Below are 20,162 nucleotides of genomic sequence, written 5' to 3' on the forward strand. Positions count from 1 at the left end.
TCTGTTTTAACTGTTAAAGATGTTCTTATTGTCTTAGTCCATTATCAAGATTATATGAACAATCAGTGAAATAATCATGAACTCTTTAACTATGTTGAGTATGTGTTTAAATGATAAAACTGGATGATTCTCAAATCATAAATATTTATCAACCGGCCTCTACATTGATTCTTTAAATTTAAAACCATATCAAAGCAGAAAATGTAAATAAAAGGGCAAACCTTAGACTAAATAAGAGTAATGAATGTAGCCACTGTGACATCACCCACTGGTTAGTAAACTCCCTGTTTTGTTAATCCTCCATTTCAACATCTTGGCCTTAAGCCATTTGGCCTTTATTGAGATGAATGAGTGGATGCATTGTTACATCATTATCCTTGTCAATTACAGGTAGTTATGACTTAAAGCATATCCTGCTTGTTTTGATTGTGTCTTAAATTTGATCAGAATTAAAACCTGAAATTCAGAAAAATAGAAAATACAAATTTAGACCATAAAAAACAGGGTTCCCCTCTAGTTTCATACAATCAGACTCCTTTCTGCAACAAGCTGAGTTGTCCCTTGCTCGTCCATTTATGGGTAATTCCGCATTGGCTTTATTTATAAAACACAAGGCTACATAATGTAGGACAGGGTAAACTTAAGTTTCAACCAACCTGTAATCTCTCCAGAGTTTGCCGTACCCATCCCTGAAGCCTGGTCTCCAAGGGTTGATCCTGGTGGAGAGTCTCCATACCCTGGAGTGCTGGGCCGGCTAGGGGAGCCTGACTCTGGATCACTGGTCGAGCCCCATCGGTCATCCCTTGCAGTTCTTTCCTTCTCCCCCACAGATGCTCTACCCCCATCCTTTCTGTGGACCCGTTGGTGGACGATCATCTGGTGACGACTGCGAAACACCTTCCCACACTCAAAGCACTCGTTGGACCTGGCTTGCGACTGAGATGGTCGCCTTCGGTCCTGACGAGAAGAAGGCCTGTACTCTGAGTCGCTAAGGCTCTCTGGTGTCCGGTCACCTGATGAAGCGTGGCTTCCCAAACCAGAGCTGCTACGTCGCCCTGAGCTGCTGCGTTTCTCTTGACTCTGCAGGACATAACGACTGCTTTCCTTCTCAAAGACCACAGCTGCTTCGGCAAGGGCTTCCTCGCCCATACTTCCTCCCCCATAGGAGGCTTTGTAACTTGGCTCCACGGGCTCCACAACCCTTCCTTTAGTAGCTAATTGCCAGGCCTGGTAGCTGCAGACTGGATCTAGCTCTGGGATTCTTTCACCAAGCACCATGTTCTCGCTCTTATCCCCTTCTTCCCCTTCTTCATGGGTCTCTTGAGCAGGCTGAAGGTTCAGGTAGTCAAGGAGACGTCTTTTAGCAGCTGGTGTGTCCTCATCTTCGCTGAGTCTGTTTTGGCTTTGGGATTTCTTGCAGGAGCTGAGACCGTGGACTTTCTCATGGGCCCTGAGGCTCTCTTTGTTGTGGAACAGGTTGCCACATTTGGAACACACTTGATAATTGGTTGTAATGGAGCAAGTGATAACGTCAGGATCCTGGGTGACATCGTTGATGGTCGCGGGAATCTCGGCCGACTCCACCTTCGACCGTGACCTGGATTTGGTGTTGTGTGTTTTCATGTGAGATTTGAGGAACCACGCTTCGCGGAACCGCCGTCCGCAGATTCGACAGCAGTGGTCCAGGATGCCTGCATGTTTCTTCATGTGTGATTTGAGAAACCATGCCTGGGAGAAGACTTGGCCACAGGTCTCACAGGGGAAACTCCCATCGCTCTGGGGTTGGGGCACATCGGTTTCAGTCACAGCCTCTTCTTTAACAGTGGCCTCGTCGTCTGCGTCCGCTGTTATGTGGACCTTCTCAATGTGGCTGAGGAGCTGGTCCTCTCGCAGGGCCTCATAGCCACAAAGACGGCAACAGTAAGGCCTCTGGTCGGTTACTGACTTCTCTCTTTTCACGCTCCTCCCTGGAACTTTCCTCCGGCTCTCCTCACCACTATCCCCGTTGATCATCCGGTTGCACGCCGAGCTGCTCTTAGTCGGACTCGTACCTCCATCCAGACCTTCTGAAACACTCATCTCCTCCTCCTCAGCCCCGCCATCTTCATCATCGTTGGAGTGGTGGCTAGACAGTGTGCCCAGTTTGTGGCTGCGAATGTGGACTTTGAGGTTGCCCTTCTGAGAGGCTCTGTGGTCACAGTAGGGGCATTTGTAAGGGCGAGCCCCCGTGTGGCGTCTCATGTGCTGCGACAAAGAACTGAGGAACGGGAAGCTGCGTCCACAGATGTTGCAGTCGTAGGTCCCAGAGATTTTGTCATCCTCACCTTCGACGTCATTTTCAGGGTTCATTTTCCCTCCGAGCAGCTTCTCCTTCAGGCCTCCCTCCTGGGTCTCCATCAACTCAACACTCTCTCTAGTATTCATGGTTCACACTTAACAACCCTCTCGACCTAGACTCTCACAAGCTCAATGAAACTTGAAACTACTGCTATCTGCGGCAGCACATCTAGGGATATCTAGTGCGTCTTTGTTGGCCAATTAAAAATACTATCTACCTCCAGTCATCCAGAGATCCAGCTGCTTACACGGCAGCTTATTTAGTACCCTGGAGTTACTCAATGTGTCACCATCTATCCATCTTCATCCGTCAGTGAATCAGAGCCTTAAACTAGCTACGTCCCACTGGCATCATAGAAAACCTATGCTGTGTAGCTTTATCATTTGGACTGATGTAGTGAAATGTTCAAGGTGAGACTGCAGTTTTAGAATATCTTAGTACGTAGAAAAGCAAAGGTTTCCCTCAATTCCCGGTCATCATCGTGTCATTGGACAGACAATTTGAGGGGTCTTTCCATCAGGGTAATCCTCCACACTTCCTTTCGTCATTATTTCACAGGCCTCTCTTCATTCTCTTCAGTTTAGAAGCAGTTTATAAGAAGTATCCATTTCTTGCACGTCCTGCAGGTTCTGTATATCATCCACCTAGAAAATTAAAGAGAAAGAGGAGACGGTTAGAGGGAAACACAAAACATTTAAGTACAAGATTTGTCGTGATAATCATAAGGTCTACTACCAACAAAAACATTTTTAAAACGGAAATTGCTTCTTCTGAATGGATTACACAAGCTACAGATTCCATACACGGTTCGGTTCAGTTAATACAAAATCTGTTTGATGATCAAACTTGTAGATGAGTTTCTGCCGTTTTTAAATACCTGAATCCATTTGGTGAAAGCTTATAAACGTTTTGGCTTAAAGTGCATGTGAGAAAGTTCTGGTTTTCCCTGATTCTCCTGCCCCCTGTAGACAAAGCAGTGCCAGTTTTCTCTTCACTGATCTTGTCCTGTACATGTGTAAGCTGTGTTTTCTAAAAAAAAATGCTCATCTTGCTTTAAGTGTATCACTCACTGTGTTTTTTTTTTTGTTTAGTAAAAAGTAGAAAAATGTTTCTGCAGCTTGTTACTTGTCTGACACCTGCCCTGGAGCAGCAGGTATGGGGCATTAAAAAAACTAGACTAAGAAGGATTCATAAATCTTATTGCTGATGGTTGTTGCTTTTGTCGGTCATAGAGACACATCAGACACAAACACCTTCTCTTTCCAAACCAGATGCACACATCTCACCGTATCTTTAAATTAATTTAAATTAACCCACTACATACCTATTTCTATGGATGTGTGTGTGTGTGTGTGTGTGTGTGTGTGTGTGTGTGTGTGTGTGTGTGTGTGTGTGTGTGTGTGTGTGTGTGTGTGTGCGTGTGTGTTGTGTGTTGTGAATGTCGATGACTACTGCAGGGCTAGGGGGGCTCGCACACCACACTGGCTGAGTCGACACTTTACACAAACAGAATAGGGGGGTGGGGGGGTGGGGGGGTCAGTGTTGGTGAGGGAGGGGGAGACTCTGTTCACATCAGCAAGATCAGCAGTGCCACCATATTCTCTCCCCGTACTGGCCTCACACACCCGCCTCAACTGACACCATCACATGACAGGGATCTTAAGTACACAACAGGAAGTGGCTCTTCAGACAGTTTGCTTTGCTCTATTTCTCAGACTGGAGTTGAATGGGGTCGGGGGGGGAAGGAGAGAGAGAGTCAAACAAAAGAGAAAGAGAGCAAAATAAAGAGAAAAAAAAGAGAACGGCTTTCACACTATTGTGCTTTCCTTTAAACGCTGGACAATTTTCATAATTTGCATATTCTCAGAAACATTTCATTTGTTTGCTCAAATACTGAAACCTTAAAATCCTGCTTTTAGTTACACACATATTGAACGTTATTGTATTTTTCACATGTCAAACTTCTGTCAGGTCTCTTTTCACACATTTCAGTATGGATTATTGGTTTTTGCTGCATGGTAGAATTCTTATCACAAGAATCAGTGAGGGTTGAACACACCCTTACTCCTTTCTCGCGCTCTCTACGCTCATTGGAAACATCATTAAATAAGATCTCTTTCTGTTATAACTGTTGATCACTGACACGTTTTTTACTGGGGTATTAATTTCAGCAGATGCTTAGCGCCTGAAAGTGGGACTATATGAAATGTGACTGACAGCATTATTACAGGCTATTATATAAAGTGCCAGGGCCCATAAGCTGAGTTACTGCCAGCCTCTAATTATAAGTGGATAATTGATCATAATCATAAGAGGATAAGGTGGTGTAGGAGGGGAGTTAGCACAAGAACAATCATATGTCTTAAACTCTCACACTGAAAATGACTACTCTGCACCAGAGCCACCTATCTATCCAGAATGATTTATGCTATTGAAATCGGCGCGGCCTCAATGGTTCCCCATGCTTCCTCCTGGAGTGCTTAGTAAGCTAAGGCTTTCAGCTAACAAGTGCTGCTACAGCCAGAAGTGCAGCTGTGGCTGGCATTACTGTGAAACTTCATTTATTTTCAGATGTAGATCATTTAGTTTCAAGGCTTTGAAACCACATTTATCCATTTTAGGATCATTGCCCTATAAATGGAGGTCATATTCTCTCAGTCAGTTTATCACATTTTCTACATATATCTTTATGTTTCTCAGAGGATGAAGCAAAGTCCTTATAACTTCAATGCTACCCAAATGAATCCTCTACAGCAAGTTCACATTTATGGATGTTTTCTTTAATAAATGAACTGACCAGGATGCCATCGCTGTCATTTTTGGAATTTGGATGAATTCTTATTGCTTTGGTTTGGAGACTTTTGACTTAACATTATCAGGTAAAATTTTGAATTTGTCAAACACATTGATTTTACAGTTAATCAGAAAACCCATGACCTTCAAACAGCTCCAGCTGTAGCAAAGACAAAAGCATGTTAGCATGCTAACATGTAGCTCAAAGCATCACTGTGCTCATATACAGACAATACAAAGGGGCAACATAGAACATAGTTGATGATGATGGAATAATTAATGAACAAAACTGCTGAGCTATTTCACAATATTGCTTTATGATATTAATTCTCCTGCATACAATTCAAATCCTTAATGTGAGAAAACAAAATTAAAATTCTTCGAGTCTGTTGCCATACTACACATTCATTTACAAACCGGTACAGAGATGAATGAGACATTAGTGCTATTACTGACATGTCATGTGATACTCTAAGCTGTATGCACTGCACATATAAAGGTTCTTCTAGCAACAACAGTTGAGAACCAGCAAAGACTAAGTCTTTGTATCAGAACTTTGTTAATTTGCATCGTACCTATCAAATAAAGAAGCTTTCAGAATGAATTCATAACTGTTTAGAAAGGATGAAACCACAAAAGTGAATCCTTTAAGGAGAACATTTCAGGCACCCTTAAACGTAGCTTATAATGTAGAGAGAAGGGAGAAAGGAAAAAGTCATACATTGACAAACACTTGAGTGAGGAACAGCAAAGCTGGAGGGGTAACATCTAACACATGACATTAGAACCAATCAGGTGATTATGGACATAAACCAGCAAAAACAAAGCCAACTCAATCCATCCATCCTCTGTGGGTTTCCCCTCCATCTGTCCCATCTGCTCCCTGCCTACACACCCTACTGTAACTCATAAATACCATGTCATTTCTTCCACTTCTTGCACTAAAAACAGGCTAATAATCGTATTTCCTATTAAATGGCCTTGCTGATTGGGTGTCAGGAGGTCGGGGGGGGGGGGGGGGGGGGGGGGTCTATTCAACAGTAAGCCTGTCATCCACCAGACAGTCGCATGTGCAAATTGAAATGTAATGAGATTATCCCCCAGAAGGGAAACAATGCAGGCTCCTCGCTGAAGGGGCAAAGTGTGTGTGTTGGGGGGGGGGGGGGGGGGGGGGGGGGGGGGGATGGCAAAATGGGCTTAAGGAGGGAGAAACTGTCCAGGAGAGCCGGACAAGATTAGGAATCATCAGAGTCATCAGAACAGGGAGGAGGCATCAAAGCTCTGTTAAAGGCTATAATGGTGCAATAAATAGATTCAGTGTCTTCCTCAAGCTCATAAGAACACTTCAATCTGTCTTTAACATCCTCCAGGTATCTAAACTCAAAAATAATGACATTATGGATAAAGTTAAGTTTCAAATGATTTTGTATTTCTAACAGTAGTGTGACTGCAATGAAAACTGACTTTTTGTTTATTGCAGGAAAATGGTCTTCCTTTAACTTCAGACACGTCTAACCCTTGCTGGGACCGTCATGTGTCTCATGTCAGTCATGCCATTAATGGTCACTTTAGCTGCTTCACCATGACTCACTGGTAGTGAGTGGAGCCCTACTCTCAGCTGATAATGACTGCAGTGTCAAACATAAAAACAAACTGTTCCTTGTAACCCCCCCCCCCCCCCCCCCCTTCCTTTGCACGCTCAACTTCTGCTGTTCTGCTGTTCTGCTTTCTGAACGCTGCACCATGGCAGCTGAGGTGGGCGAAGAGGAGGAAATCCACTCTTATTTTCCCATCCATGCACTACATTTGCAGAGCAGCCTGGCTATTTCTGTGCCTGCAGTCTCCTGAGGTTCACATCTGGAGTGAATTTGGAAACAAACAGTGTCAAACTGTGCAGGCGGGCCAGCAGAGAGAACCTGCTTACAGCTGTACAGCTCTCTGTTTTGTAATTGTTTTCACACAGATGAACTGTGCCAAAGTCAGATTTAAATTGTGTCATCTATACTACCTTGACAAAAAAAAACCTACACACAATCAGCAAATATAATGTTTAAACTATATAATATTTTTTGTTTATTATTTTGGGTTATTGTTCTGTCTTACAGCAAAGTTTGAAAGAAAACTGCCTGTTCCTTGAAAATTGTTTGTTATGCATTACAATATGCTCAATAGCTCCCTCTAGAGGCCCCCTGCACATTCAGCCTGCAGAACACATTTGATGCACTGTATGAAAATAAACCCCAGCATCTTTTACTTTATGGATAGACTGGAGTGTATTATTTAAAAAGTTAAGCAATTAACAAAGAGTTGTATAATATTTTAGAAAAGAGCGGCGGTCTTTAGCACCTTCTCTTGATTGAATCCACACTGTCATCCAGCCAGAAAGCACCTTCATCATAGCAATCATCTCAGAGGCCGCGCTGACACAAATCTACAGCACCCAAGGGTGCTGAGATTGGCTTTCATAACACGGTGACTCACTCCTGCTGTCACCTGATCACTGATAATGACTGCAGGGTCATTCTCGTGTGGGACATCCTTCAGCCGTGATGGGATCTGTCCCCCCCCCCCCCCCACACACACACACACACACACACAGCAGCAACACAGGGACGACTATTTAAGTTTTAAGAAAAATGGGGAAAACCACCCCACACACACACACACACACACACACACACACACACACACACACATGCACAAACGCTTACATACATATATACAAGGAAACTAATGAATCAAGAAGCAAAACAGTGGGGGCTTTTAGTGTTGTCCACACACATCCTTTCAAAGTCTATATGTACACTGTGGGCTTTTAACACTGTTTCATACAGGCGGCATTGAGAGCTTAACGGCCCATACAGAGAGCTGCTCACACACACACACACACACACACACACACACACACACACACACACACACACACACACACACACACACACACACGTACAAGCACACACGCATTAACACATAAACTGCTCCACAGAGCATGACATACAGAGAGCACTTTCCCAAAACCTTGCTATCCTCTGTTCAGGCGCTCATAAAGTGGAGACATTCAGTGCCAAAAGTGGGACAGAGGGGATGGTATGGAGACTTCAGCACACACACACACACACACACACACACACACACACACACACACAACACACACACACACACACACACACACACACACACACACACACACACACACACACACACACACACACACACACACACACACACAAACACACATACACACAGTGCAGAGGCAGTGTATTCTCAGACCAATCAATAATCCATTATGAACAAACTGCTCTTCACCTCACACCCGGCTCTAAACTGGCAGACAAAGAGGTCTGCTGTGAGCTCCACGATGAAGAGAAAGAGGAATGAAGCACAGCTGGATGCGCGCACAAACACATACACACATACCTACAGGGTGTTAGCTTTAGGACATTTTCAGGGTGACAAATGTGTCCGCTGTGAAACAAAAAAAAAAGGTTTCTGCAAACTTGTTTTGGTTAAAAGAAAAGGATTGTGTTCAACTGCTGTGCGGTGGGATAGACTCAGTTACATCGCATGTATGAGAGTGAAAAATCAAACACATACAAAGGTCAATTACTTCTTTTAAAAGATGCTATAGAATATGTTTTTACACAAAAAAGATCCTTAAACCTACAATGAGTGTATAATACTTCCATTTTTTATGTTGCTATGGGCTTATTCCAGGATGTACTTACATAACTCACATACTTGCACAGAGCCACATCTGGCCATGTATGCATTTCTGTGTGTGATCAGGCTACATGGGACAATCCTTTAGAGACAGGACGCAATGAATGTGCTGCAGCTGTGTGTCACTTTTGGTCCAGTTTAGGCTACGTGATGCTCCCTCATTTAGGTCTTTTCTAAGTTTAGTTTGTAACAACAAAAAAACAACAACTTCAGATTGACTCTTCATATCTAATGTGTTTTATCAACAGTAGTTTTTCAATCAGGAAACTTCATTTGTCATATTAAGACATATTTTGTTCATTATCATGTGCGGTTATGACTTTCATTACATTTCTAATGTTTGAATCTTTTTATATCACTCGCAATATTATCTTATACTATCTTTTGGGAAACTGTCGCTATGGTGTGCTATCATTATTATCACGTACAATGGCTTTTAATGTCACATAATATCTCTCATTCTTTATAGCTACTGTTTTTATCCCCTCTAATTATCACTGCATATACAGTAACTGTCAATAAGCCTACTTTGTCACTTAACATATATCTATATCCACTATATGCATTGTTTCTTTGCATTTAACCCTCACCCACTTAGTACTTTATTACATTTATTTTTGATTTCATGTATATCTGATGCTCATTCTTGTCTCGTCTTATTTTTGCAGGCTCCAGTTTTGGTCATGTTTGGCTCATTGGTGCCATTTCATGTTGTTTCTGTTTGACTCTTGGAAGAATAAACATGACACATGACTGAGTCAATGCAGCAATCCCAATCCACAGATAAGTGTCATAGTTAGGATCACATTTTTCACATGTGCCTCCTGTCTAGTTTAACTGCAAGTTGACCCACGTTATTGAAAGCTAGGAAAAGTTTTGTTCTAATCAACAAACCATTTAGTTGAAGTTTTCTCTGAGTTATAAAGTTCTTGTCTGTTTCGCTGTGTTTGGGGGTCTGTCTCTCTCTGGTCTGTCAGAGCAGGTCATGCTCATAAGCAGGAAGAGCAGTAGGGGGCTTGGTGGCATTGTTGGGGTCTCCAATTCCCATCCTATTCCTAGTTCCATCCCTGCCCCCTCTCCCCCCCCCCCCCCCCCCCCCCCCCTCCCCATCCCTTAAACCCAGACAGAACAATGGAAGGGGTCCACGCTGTCTGTCCTTCCTCAAACCCCCCTCCTCTGATAAATAGACTGAGAGGGGATCCTGCCTGCCTACTCTATTTGCGTGAGAAGAGCTTTAGGATAGAAAAGTGTCCACTGGGTCCGTGTGTGTGTGTATGTGTGTGTGTGCATGTGTGTGTGTGTGAATAGGAAGTAGCAAGTGTTTTGGTAAATACTGTCATGTCACATTTTGGGTGACCAGTCCATGCTAGTGGGATTACTGGACAGGTTAGTGGGAGTGAGGAGTTATTCCCACTTTGTCGTAAATTGAAAAGTTCATGTTACATGCTGTAAGCAATTGTAAGTTGTTGTTTTTTTCTTTTCATTTTTGACCAATGAGCATTTCCGGCACTGAACCGTGCTTTTATTAAAGTTGCTTGCATATTATTTCCTCTTTAAGTAGAGTACTTATCTGATCAACATGAAGTGATACCTGCTGCTTTAATCGCCCTCTGTTGAAAGAGAGCTGCCTCCCTCGTGGGCCCGATCGTCAGCTTCCCTTTGGGAATAATAGTGCATATGTGTGTATTTGTGTGATTGCGCATTACTCCCCCCTTTCTCAAACTCTGCCTGTTTTTCTCACACCGCTCGTTAACCCCTGGGTGCTCCTGCATGTAGATCCCCCCCCCCCCATCCTTCAACACAGCAGCATTCCTCACACTCACACATACAACACACACACACACTGCGATCTTCTGTCACTGTACAACAAAGGCTAAACTATCATTACATGATCTAAACTCCCTTCACAAACAAAAGATATGCTTCCTGCATAAACTCAGTATCCTGCTTTTAATCACTTGTCCCTAAATCCCTGAACCCAGCTTTAACTCTGACCTAGACCTTTATCTAACCATCAATCCAAATCTTAATCCTAGTTGTAAGGATGGTCAAATTATAGTTATGTAATAGGATCTTGTTCATTTTCCTGAAAACATTCAAACATTTCAAATGCTTGACTCAAACAAAACAAAAAAGAACCCCACAGATTGAAACTCTATGAAGCTTAAAATAACCTCGCTCCTCCATATATCACAGATCTGCTTTTTATTTGATGTTCCAGCCAGATCACTTAGCTCCTTAAATGCTTCTCTTTCAAATATCCCTCATGTCCCTGAGCACTGGTGGGAGCTTTGTGTCTTTTATACCCCTTAACCCTTAAAGACCTGTCTTTTTTAACTTTTCATTTGGAGTATTTTTCCCAGCCTTGGTTAATGTTTTGTATAATTGTTGTTGTATTAGTAAAAGTGTCATCTTTTGCATTATTCAATGATTTTAGGATTTCATTCATTTGATTAATTTCTTGTTTTCTTTCCTCGGTTAATTTCATCATCACTAATATTTCACTGTTTCTTTTTTTGTGTTTCCCTCTCTCTCATTTTAGCTTATTATAAAATGAATTATTGTTGTCAATTTCTGTTCTTATTTCCTGTGTGTTGTTTCTTTGAGAAGAACTTTAGGTTTTTTAGTTTGGAAACAAACAGACTAATAATTAGGAAAGTTTCATGCAGACAGCTGAGAGAAAAGCTCCCGGTAACTCACACTGAAATCACAGATGAAGAGAGGCGGTATAAAGGAAGGAGGGATTAGACGGGAGCAGAAACAGACAAGAGGTAAAACAATCAGCAACAGCTACTAGTTGGCAGCGACAGCAGAAGAGGCACTCGTGGTAATAGTGTTCGATTTAAATCTAAATTGAAACTCCTCCATCCGCTATCACACCGTGCCTAACTGTCTGCTCCTCTCCCAGCTCTCTCTCTTCTTCTGCACTCCTCCATCCGTCTGCAGCCCCCCTGCTCAACCTCTGCAACTGAACCTAAATCACTCTCTCTGAAGTGTAATTAGACCGCTGACCTCAGCGCTGGCCACCGGTCTTCACACTGTCACACTTTCTGATATCACATTTTTTTCTTTTTTTTTAATGTCCAGCGGTATGTGTTGGAATGGATTATTATTATTCTGCAACCGGGGCCTTTGGAAACTAATCATGTGGCATTTTAAATGAAGCATATATGGAAAAGACAGCAGCACATTAACTTACTATTATTCACTAATAATACCGCTTTCCTTTGCCTTGGACTTCAAATAAATATTATAATTTTACATTTTGGTTTATGACCTCAGGAGACAACCTCTGCAATGAGTAATCAGGATCCAAGTAAGTAAATAAATAAAAAGCTACAGTCAAGAGAGGGATTTTATAAGGAGGCTGACTCACTATTTTAACATTTATGAGTAACAGCTGATCACTCAGTTCACATGTATAAGGGGGATTAATGAAAAGAGACTACACTGTGTGGTGTACCTTAAAGTTGATGGCAGTTTGAAGCAGAACAAGTAAGGAGACCACAATTCACACCAGTGAATCGCAATGAATTATGTTTCACATTAAACATTTTTTAAAGATGCATGTTGCAGTGTCACTTTTGTTTTCTCTGTAAAACATGCTGGCTCTGTCACATGCTGACTTTGTAATTCTTGATTTTTTTAAGATAAGATATAAGATAAGATAATGTTTTATTGATCCCCAGAGGGGAAATTCGGGCGCTGCAGCAGCAAGACAGAGAAGTAGGTTATACAAAATTCACAGAATAGGTAAGATAAATACAAATACGAATAACAATAGGAGGTATAGTACGCACATTGTTAAATTCTAAAGGACTTTGTTAGAAAAAAGAAGGTGTCTGTGTGTTTTCATTCATTTTGATGTTTATATGTTGGCAGGGTTACTTGAAAATACTCTCTAAAGGGGAGACAAAATTTGTGAACCACAGCTGTGACTGCAGGGAACAAAAACACATTTTCAACCTTCTGTCTGATGATAAATTAAGATCCAAATTTTTTTTTCAGAAAATGTGTCAGAGCTACCATTTTCTCAGATGCAAGCTAATTGTAATTTTAGAAAGTATTAAAAATGTGTGGATCTGAATTATTTGAGAATTAAAATGATTTTTGTTTTAGATATCATTCTTTAATGGCTTAATTGCATCTATTTTCATGCCTTAATTCTACTGATATGTTGCATTCTAGTTTTGTTCTCCTGCAAGAGCAAATACAAAATGCCTGTTTGAATGTTTCTTGACTTCTCATTTACTTTTTGTTGCCTACTGTGTACTTTGTTTTCAACCTGTCCTTACCTCCAGGCAAATTCTGCAGAACACATCCTGTAAGAGTTGTCAAGGGGAGATATGTGAACATTAAAGGGCACCAGATCTGCCTTTATCTCTTCCTTACCAGTTGAGCGCGCATACACACACACACACAAACACACACACACAAACACACACACGCACACACACACACACACACACACACACACACACACACACACACACACACACACACACACACACACACACACACACACACACACACACACATACACACACAAGCTGGCAGGCAGGATGGGAGGGTTTCCACAGAAATCTCCTGATGGCTCTACTACAGAGAGAGTGTGTGGGCTCCAACAGGCAGTTGTTGTTGTTGCAAGGTGGTTCACACACTGCTGCAAAGTACAAACACACACGCCAACCCCCCTCCTAACACGCACAACTCCTAACAAAGTAACCCGGGGGTAAAATCCAATTCCATCCCCTGAAAAAGTATTATTGAGCTCAGCAAACCGTTTTGGGTATTGAATCCTCTCTGTGTGTGCATATGTGTGAAACGTGTGTGATACCACAGGAAGTAAAAGACAGAGCCAGATGACTCACCATGAATCACCTTTGGGTAACACTTAAACATTATAGATAGGATTACCCACTGAAATAAATACATCTTACATGGAACAAGATAGGTTAAGAGAAGGTGTAACAATAGTTAGAATTATATATTGGTAATAGTACAAAATAAATTCTGATCCCTCGTCTATCACTGATGGTGGTATGTCTTCATCAGACAACCCTTCACGTTTCCACAAAAACTGGATGATAAAAGTTCAACAGTGTGTTCAGAACAAACTGAAAACTATTGTGGTTGCTGTAAATGCATATAAAGTAACTGGAACTCTTATATTCTAACTTTAGTGAAATGTATATATCTTGGTGTTTTAGGAATCTCCTTTAAATGTTTAGAGCATAGACTGCATATTAAAATGGACAGAGCAACAGGTGCCTCGGAGAGAAGTCAAAAGATTTAGAGCTCCCCCTGCTGGCTGCTCACTGCAGCATAGGTTACGAAACCTGCCTCATCCCTGATAACAGTTCGGACATGGGTCAAAATGTCAGCATCAAATTTACATCAAGTACATTTTTGTCAAAACTGTGTTTGATAATAATGTTGATGCTGATATATGTCAAAGTGTTTGTTTTTCAAAGTATTTCTTATTGGTTAATTAAATAAAGACCGTGTCACGTCATGATTGACAGCTCTTTCAAAAAATGACTCTCCTGCAGTGTTCTCAACTGGATTAGCTAACGTAACAAAAACGAATAATACAGTCATTGAACATATCATAACCTTGAGTGTCTGCTTCAAACGGTAACAAGAAACAGTTTTGCTGTGGACTGTACCGTACTGAGGGGTCTAGGACCTTTTAATAGTAAGTTAAATGTGTGCATCAATTAGCAGAAGGGGCGTGGCGTTCTTTCTGCTGTTCCACCAGCTAGTATTTTATCTTCATTTAATTCAAAGGAAGGAGAAAGAGAGGCACTGTCCATATTAGTACACAATTAATGGTTTAGAAATAAGACAACAAAAGGGGCGCAACTTAGCCCAGTCATCACAATGTTGTTGTTCCTGTTTACATTTTTACACATCCCACAGTTACCGCATTGCAAATGTTAGATCCTGCCAGCTCCATTGAGTTCACAGACGCCATTTTGCCTCTGTTATTCCTCTGTTACCCCCGCCAATTTACGACCTAGCATAAATATGGAGCTATCACCAGCAGACACCTAGCTTAACTTAGCATAAAACCTAAGGATAACATCTTATTGAGGTAACATCAAGTCAGCAAGCTACCACAATGTTTTATCTATAATGATTTGTTTGTTTGTTTTTTACATTAAATACATTAGAAATATTTTTTTGACTAGAGTTTGGCAAGTTGACTTTGTTAGCTTTGGACATAGGCTACCTATGCTAGCTGCTCACCTCTGTATTGTGCTAAACTAAGCTAACAGGCTGCCTGTCAAAAGCGCCATGTTAACAGATGAAGGAGCAGCATCCATTCGTCAAACTGGCAGCAAGAAAGCAAAATGTAGAGATGAATGTGAAGCTATACTGTAATAAACAATGTATAATAAAAACGGTTCCGGTCTACTGTGAATATTGCTACAGTAAAAAAAATCACTATTGTGTCCTCCAGACATGCTGTTTAAGTCCCTGTGGTATTATTATGGAATAGGAAGGCAATACAACAGGAAATAAAAAATACATTCAGGGTCAACATAAACCCATTATAACCATATTATGTCCCCAAAGAAATATAATAGAGTGTGTGTGTGTGTGTGCGAGCATGTGTTTGTGTGTCCGAAACATCTGCCCAGGATATTTTTGGGCCAAAAATAATAAAGCACCACACACACACACACACAAACACACTGCGACAGGGGAAGATAGACGACACTAACAAACACTGTAAGTTCTATAATACAGGACACTGAGGTTTTCTAGAAAGCTACACTGACACTATATGACACATTTCTTTCATCCGAGGGCTGACAGGCATCACAGTGAGACAGAGTGTATAGTGGCTACGCAGTCTTGATGGATGGCTGTATAAAAAGAGCCAAAGATCCCTTCTGGGTCACATCTTATCAGGTTGACTGATTCACATTGATGAAATCATGCCAGCTTGTTAACCCACCCAGTGGAAAACCTCTAAACTAATAGTGAGGAAAACAAGGCAGTGTCTGAAGAGAGAGAGAGAGGGAGAGATGCATGTCAAGGAGAGTAGAAAAGGCAGAGCAAATAACGAGAGGGAGGGCAGCAGAGGGAAGATAAGTGGTAAATAGTGATGTAAAGTCACGGCAGGAGATAGATTGGGATAACAAGAGCTGACGGAGAGGGAGAGAGAGGGATGTGTGAGGGATCGAGGAAGACAGAGAGAGAGAGAGAGAGAGAGAGAGAGAGAGAGAGAGAGAGAGAGAGAGAGAGAGAGAGAAATGCAGGCCGTGGGCTGCGCTCTGCAGAAAATGTCCATCGCACAGGAAGACTCTGACTTTTTAGGAATTCTGACTATTAGCACTGTGAGGGGAAAAATGGGACCAAAACCAAATTTGTATTTCTGGTTACTAGTTTTGACTGCTGTTCTGTCACTGAAACTATTAAATGATTAATAGCCTTGATACACCTGCTGATTTTGACAGATATTCTTTGCAGTGTAACCATATAGCACAGGAAGTCGGCCAGAATCCACTCTCTCAACATTCATTTAAAAGACCTACAGGGACAATCTGCTAGTCTAGTTACACTCTAACCTCTCAACCTCCCAATCAACCCTCACCGCACAGTGCAAATTAAAGTGTGTGTCTATGCAGCACAATGCAAAACATGTGTGTCTATTCCTAATTTTTGTGTTTTCATATGTTTGTTAGATTGTGTTAAATGGTGAGTTTGAAAAAAAAATTGAGGTATTTTTTTCCCTGTTTTAAACAGATGTTCCAGTTTAAAAGCATCAAAATCAGAATAATTAAAGACTAAAAAGGAAGTTTGAGAGCATTCGACTAAAAGATACGTTCTTTAAAACAGAGAAATAAAAGATAAACCGATGCAGTTTGAGTGGTTTCAATGTAAAATATGACAAATAATTGATCAAATTACATAAAAGATGTACACTAAAGTAGGAAAAAAAAATTCAAGTTAGATGAATGCGTGGATTTCATCGAAGATGTGAAAGAAAATCATGGGATGAATGATTCAAAGTACAGCACAATATGTGGAGAAAAACTCAGTATAGCTGAATCCTGATTTCACCCCTCAGTTGCAGGCTGATACACAAAAAGCAGAGTGCGGCATCACGTTGGTAGAAAAGGAACATTTCTCAACCTGTTTGCAATAAACACCATGCACAACTGAGCTGCACCAGTTGCTGTGTTTACACAGTGGAGGATTTGCCAGAGCAGCATCTGGAAGCATGCATCACCTAAAATGGCATGACCCACAGGCAGCGACAGTGATACTTTAATAGTTACACATTTGTGTCAACTTCTCAGCTGTCTAACTTACTGTGTTTACTCCAACAGTGTTAATGACACCCTTCAAATGAACACCTTGTTGTATTTTTACTTTCTGGAATCACTGGGAGGAAAAAAAATTGACTTTATTTCTTTGACTCAGACGGAAATATTTAAACACCTATTGGACAGATTGCTATGGAGTTTATTTTTTTTATAAATCCTGCTGACTTGATGATCTTCTGACTTTTCCAATAGCACCAACATGAGGGTGGTATTTCGTGCTTTCTTTTTATACTTTGGTTTTGTGCTCATTAACAAGTGTTAGCATGCTAATATGCGAAAAGTTAGATGGTGACAATGGTCATTCTGAGCATCCTAGCAGGCTAACATTACACATATAACTCCAACCCTAACCCTAACACAGCAACAGTGAGCACTATCATGTAGCATAGCTTCAACATTAACCTTGCTTCACCCGCTCCCCTCTTCTGGCGTTCATTAATAAAACATGTGTTTAGCTGAAGCGTTAGACCATCAGTCATTTGAGGATGACATAATATTGTTGTTATAATAACATGTACTGAGTATTACCAAGCCACAGTTGCTCTGTTGCTTATCCTACTATTAGACACCAACAATAAATCAATAGTCTTCATTCTGTGGCTGACCCTGATATTTAGGACAAACTGCAGTGTAACAGGCTGGCACAGAGACAGCGACTGGAAGGATAGATGTGCCTCATTGAAAAGGCAGTTTATGACCCTATAATGTCTGTACACTTTCAAAAACACCATAAACAGAAAATGCTTTTGTGTGTCATCCGGTCAAGAACCTAAAGATTGGATATAGGCATTCGTTTAAGAAGATCTGATATGCTCTCTTTCACCATTAATTAGTCAGTCAAGGACATCTATTTAGAAGCATTTCCAGATGTGTAGCTCAAACACCTCTTTATTTATCTTATACTGGCATCAGTAGAATCCACTAACTTCAGCCTCTGCCTGTAATGCTTCATTTCAGCCGCTGTCTCTTTAAGGCACCCCCCCCCCCCCAACTCAAATTTGAGTCCTTAAATAAACCAGTGGGGTAGGCATGTCCTACAACTTTTATACTTTTTTATACGTCGGCTAAAACCTGACATCGGGTTCTGGCCAAGTTTCTCGTAATGTCTCGTTCAGAGCAGCAGGAAACCACGTCAGGGGATTTTGCCAACAACTGTGTATGTTGTGTTAAATCAAAACTTTGCAGAGGTTTGGTATGGACATCCAGCATCATAACATTATGTGTATGGATTTAAACATGGATCATAATAGATCTCCTTTAATAGTAATATATGCTATTCTCATTGTAGAATTGAACATATTAGCAGTAAAAGTTGTTTTTTAAGAGGAGAGTTTAAATATTATTTTTTTCATTAGTTGTACATTTTTGAGTTTTTTTTGTATGAATATCATTTTTTTATCTTTTGCAAAAACTCACAGAAAAAAAACAGCACCACCCTGCAATCTACTTAACGCTGCACTAATAACTCAAGAGAAGCAACAGCAGAAAGCAAATGTTGCATCAAGGAGTCATGTTTGCGCAGATCTCCCCGGAGAGATCAGACGCTTTCCATCGGGAGTTACCTGCATCAGCCAGGCAGCAAAAACAGCCATTAAGCCAGCCAAGCAGCCAGTGGGGCCAACGCTACAAACAGACAGTCCCTCCTGTTACACAAGAAATAAGAGACTGAGGATTACGCACACTGTCATTCTCTCCACATCGCACCAGTGGACACATTTACACAACACAATCTGTGCCGAACCCTGACTCAAAAAGACTGCAGGATGGGTTACTAAAAATGGAGACAATTCACACCTAGACACACACACACACACACACACACACACACACACACACACACACACAAGAGAGAGTCTTCTAGGTAACTTGCATACATTTGTGTGAATCTAAGATAAGCAAATGAAATAGTGTCGTGGATATCAACTTCAGGAAAACTATAATATACCATGTTATTGTTAAAAGGACAGAAATGGAGAGAGATCACATGTTATGAAGAGATCAGAAGAAGCTCCACTGTGAATACTGTCTCAACAGTATAACAGCAATTATGAGCTGAGCTTGCGTCATATTCAGTTTACACAAAACATGCAGTAATACAAAGGTGATTATAGTCTTTTACTGCAGATCAGACAGGGTCAACTGACTGTTATGTATTTGCTATTGCTTAAAAGGTGGTTCCTAATTGATTGCCTCTTTGTTGTAGAGTCAATCAATAACCCTTGCTGAGCTGGCACAATAAAATAATCAGGCGGACTTGTTTTGATCTTGTGATGTTGTATTAAATGCTGTACAGGAGCTTTTCTACTCTGATTACTTGGATTTCCTTGAAAAGGTTTTTAAGATGAAACATAGCCGTTTTAAAAATACAGAACCTTGGCACGGATTACCTGCTGCTTCAGTTAAAGTGTTGGCAGCACAAGCTTTCGAAATTTACCCAATACATCCAAGGATGTATCAGCTCTATCTGGGACAATGATGCCCGTGGTGCCAGCAGTCTAGGTATTTAGACTTAAGCATACCAGCTGCTAGCAGGATTGACTCAAACCTAACTGTAGGAAATCAATATGCATTTACAAATGGTCATATCAGGGCACGATACAACCTTTAATAACCACATTATATACACCCACAGCATGCACAGTTTGAGGGTCATGTAAATCGGAGATAACAATGGTCTCAAAATCGTAGACTAACATATTTACAAGACAGAAAAAAAACAGATATATTCCCATTTTCAAGGATTATTCTGTACCCCACCTGCCTCTCTGTTTGAGATTCAGATTATGACTCCAGAAATGGGTCAGATTTTTCAGGGTTTTTCTTCTTTTTTTTTTTTTTAGAGAAGGACAGCTTTTGTGGCCCTTCTTAAGACTATTAATTGGGTGATTTTGTGGATTTGGTCAGGTATAATCTGGAGGGATTAGCGGCCATGCTCTTTAAATAGAGGTCTACGGCCAGGGATTAGATGA

The 20,162-nt window shown here is 41.1% G+C and overlaps 1 protein-coding gene across 3 annotated transcripts in view; it reads right to left on the minus strand.

Annotated features, from left to right (window-relative positions):
* LOC132984337 (zinc finger protein 516-like) overlaps positions 1 to 20,162 on the minus strand; it is a 52,413-nt gene that overhangs the window by 19,017 nt on the left and 13,234 nt on the right. For all 3 annotated transcript variants that reach the window (XM_061051135.1, XM_061051134.1, XM_061051136.1), the window contains exon 2: positions 657 to 2,982. In XM_061051135.1, coding sequence (XP_060907118.1) covers positions 657 to 2,424 — 1,768 coding nt within the window. In that variant the 5' untranslated portion in view covers positions 2,425 to 2,982. The remainder of the gene's footprint in view (positions 1 to 656; positions 2,983 to 20,162) is intronic.

This window comes from Labrus mixtus, chromosome 11 (genome assembly GCF_963584025.1).
Source record: "Labrus mixtus chromosome 11, fLabMix1.1, whole genome shotgun sequence".
NCBI classification, from domain to species: Eukaryota; Metazoa; Chordata; class Actinopteri; order Labriformes; family Labridae; genus Labrus; species Labrus mixtus.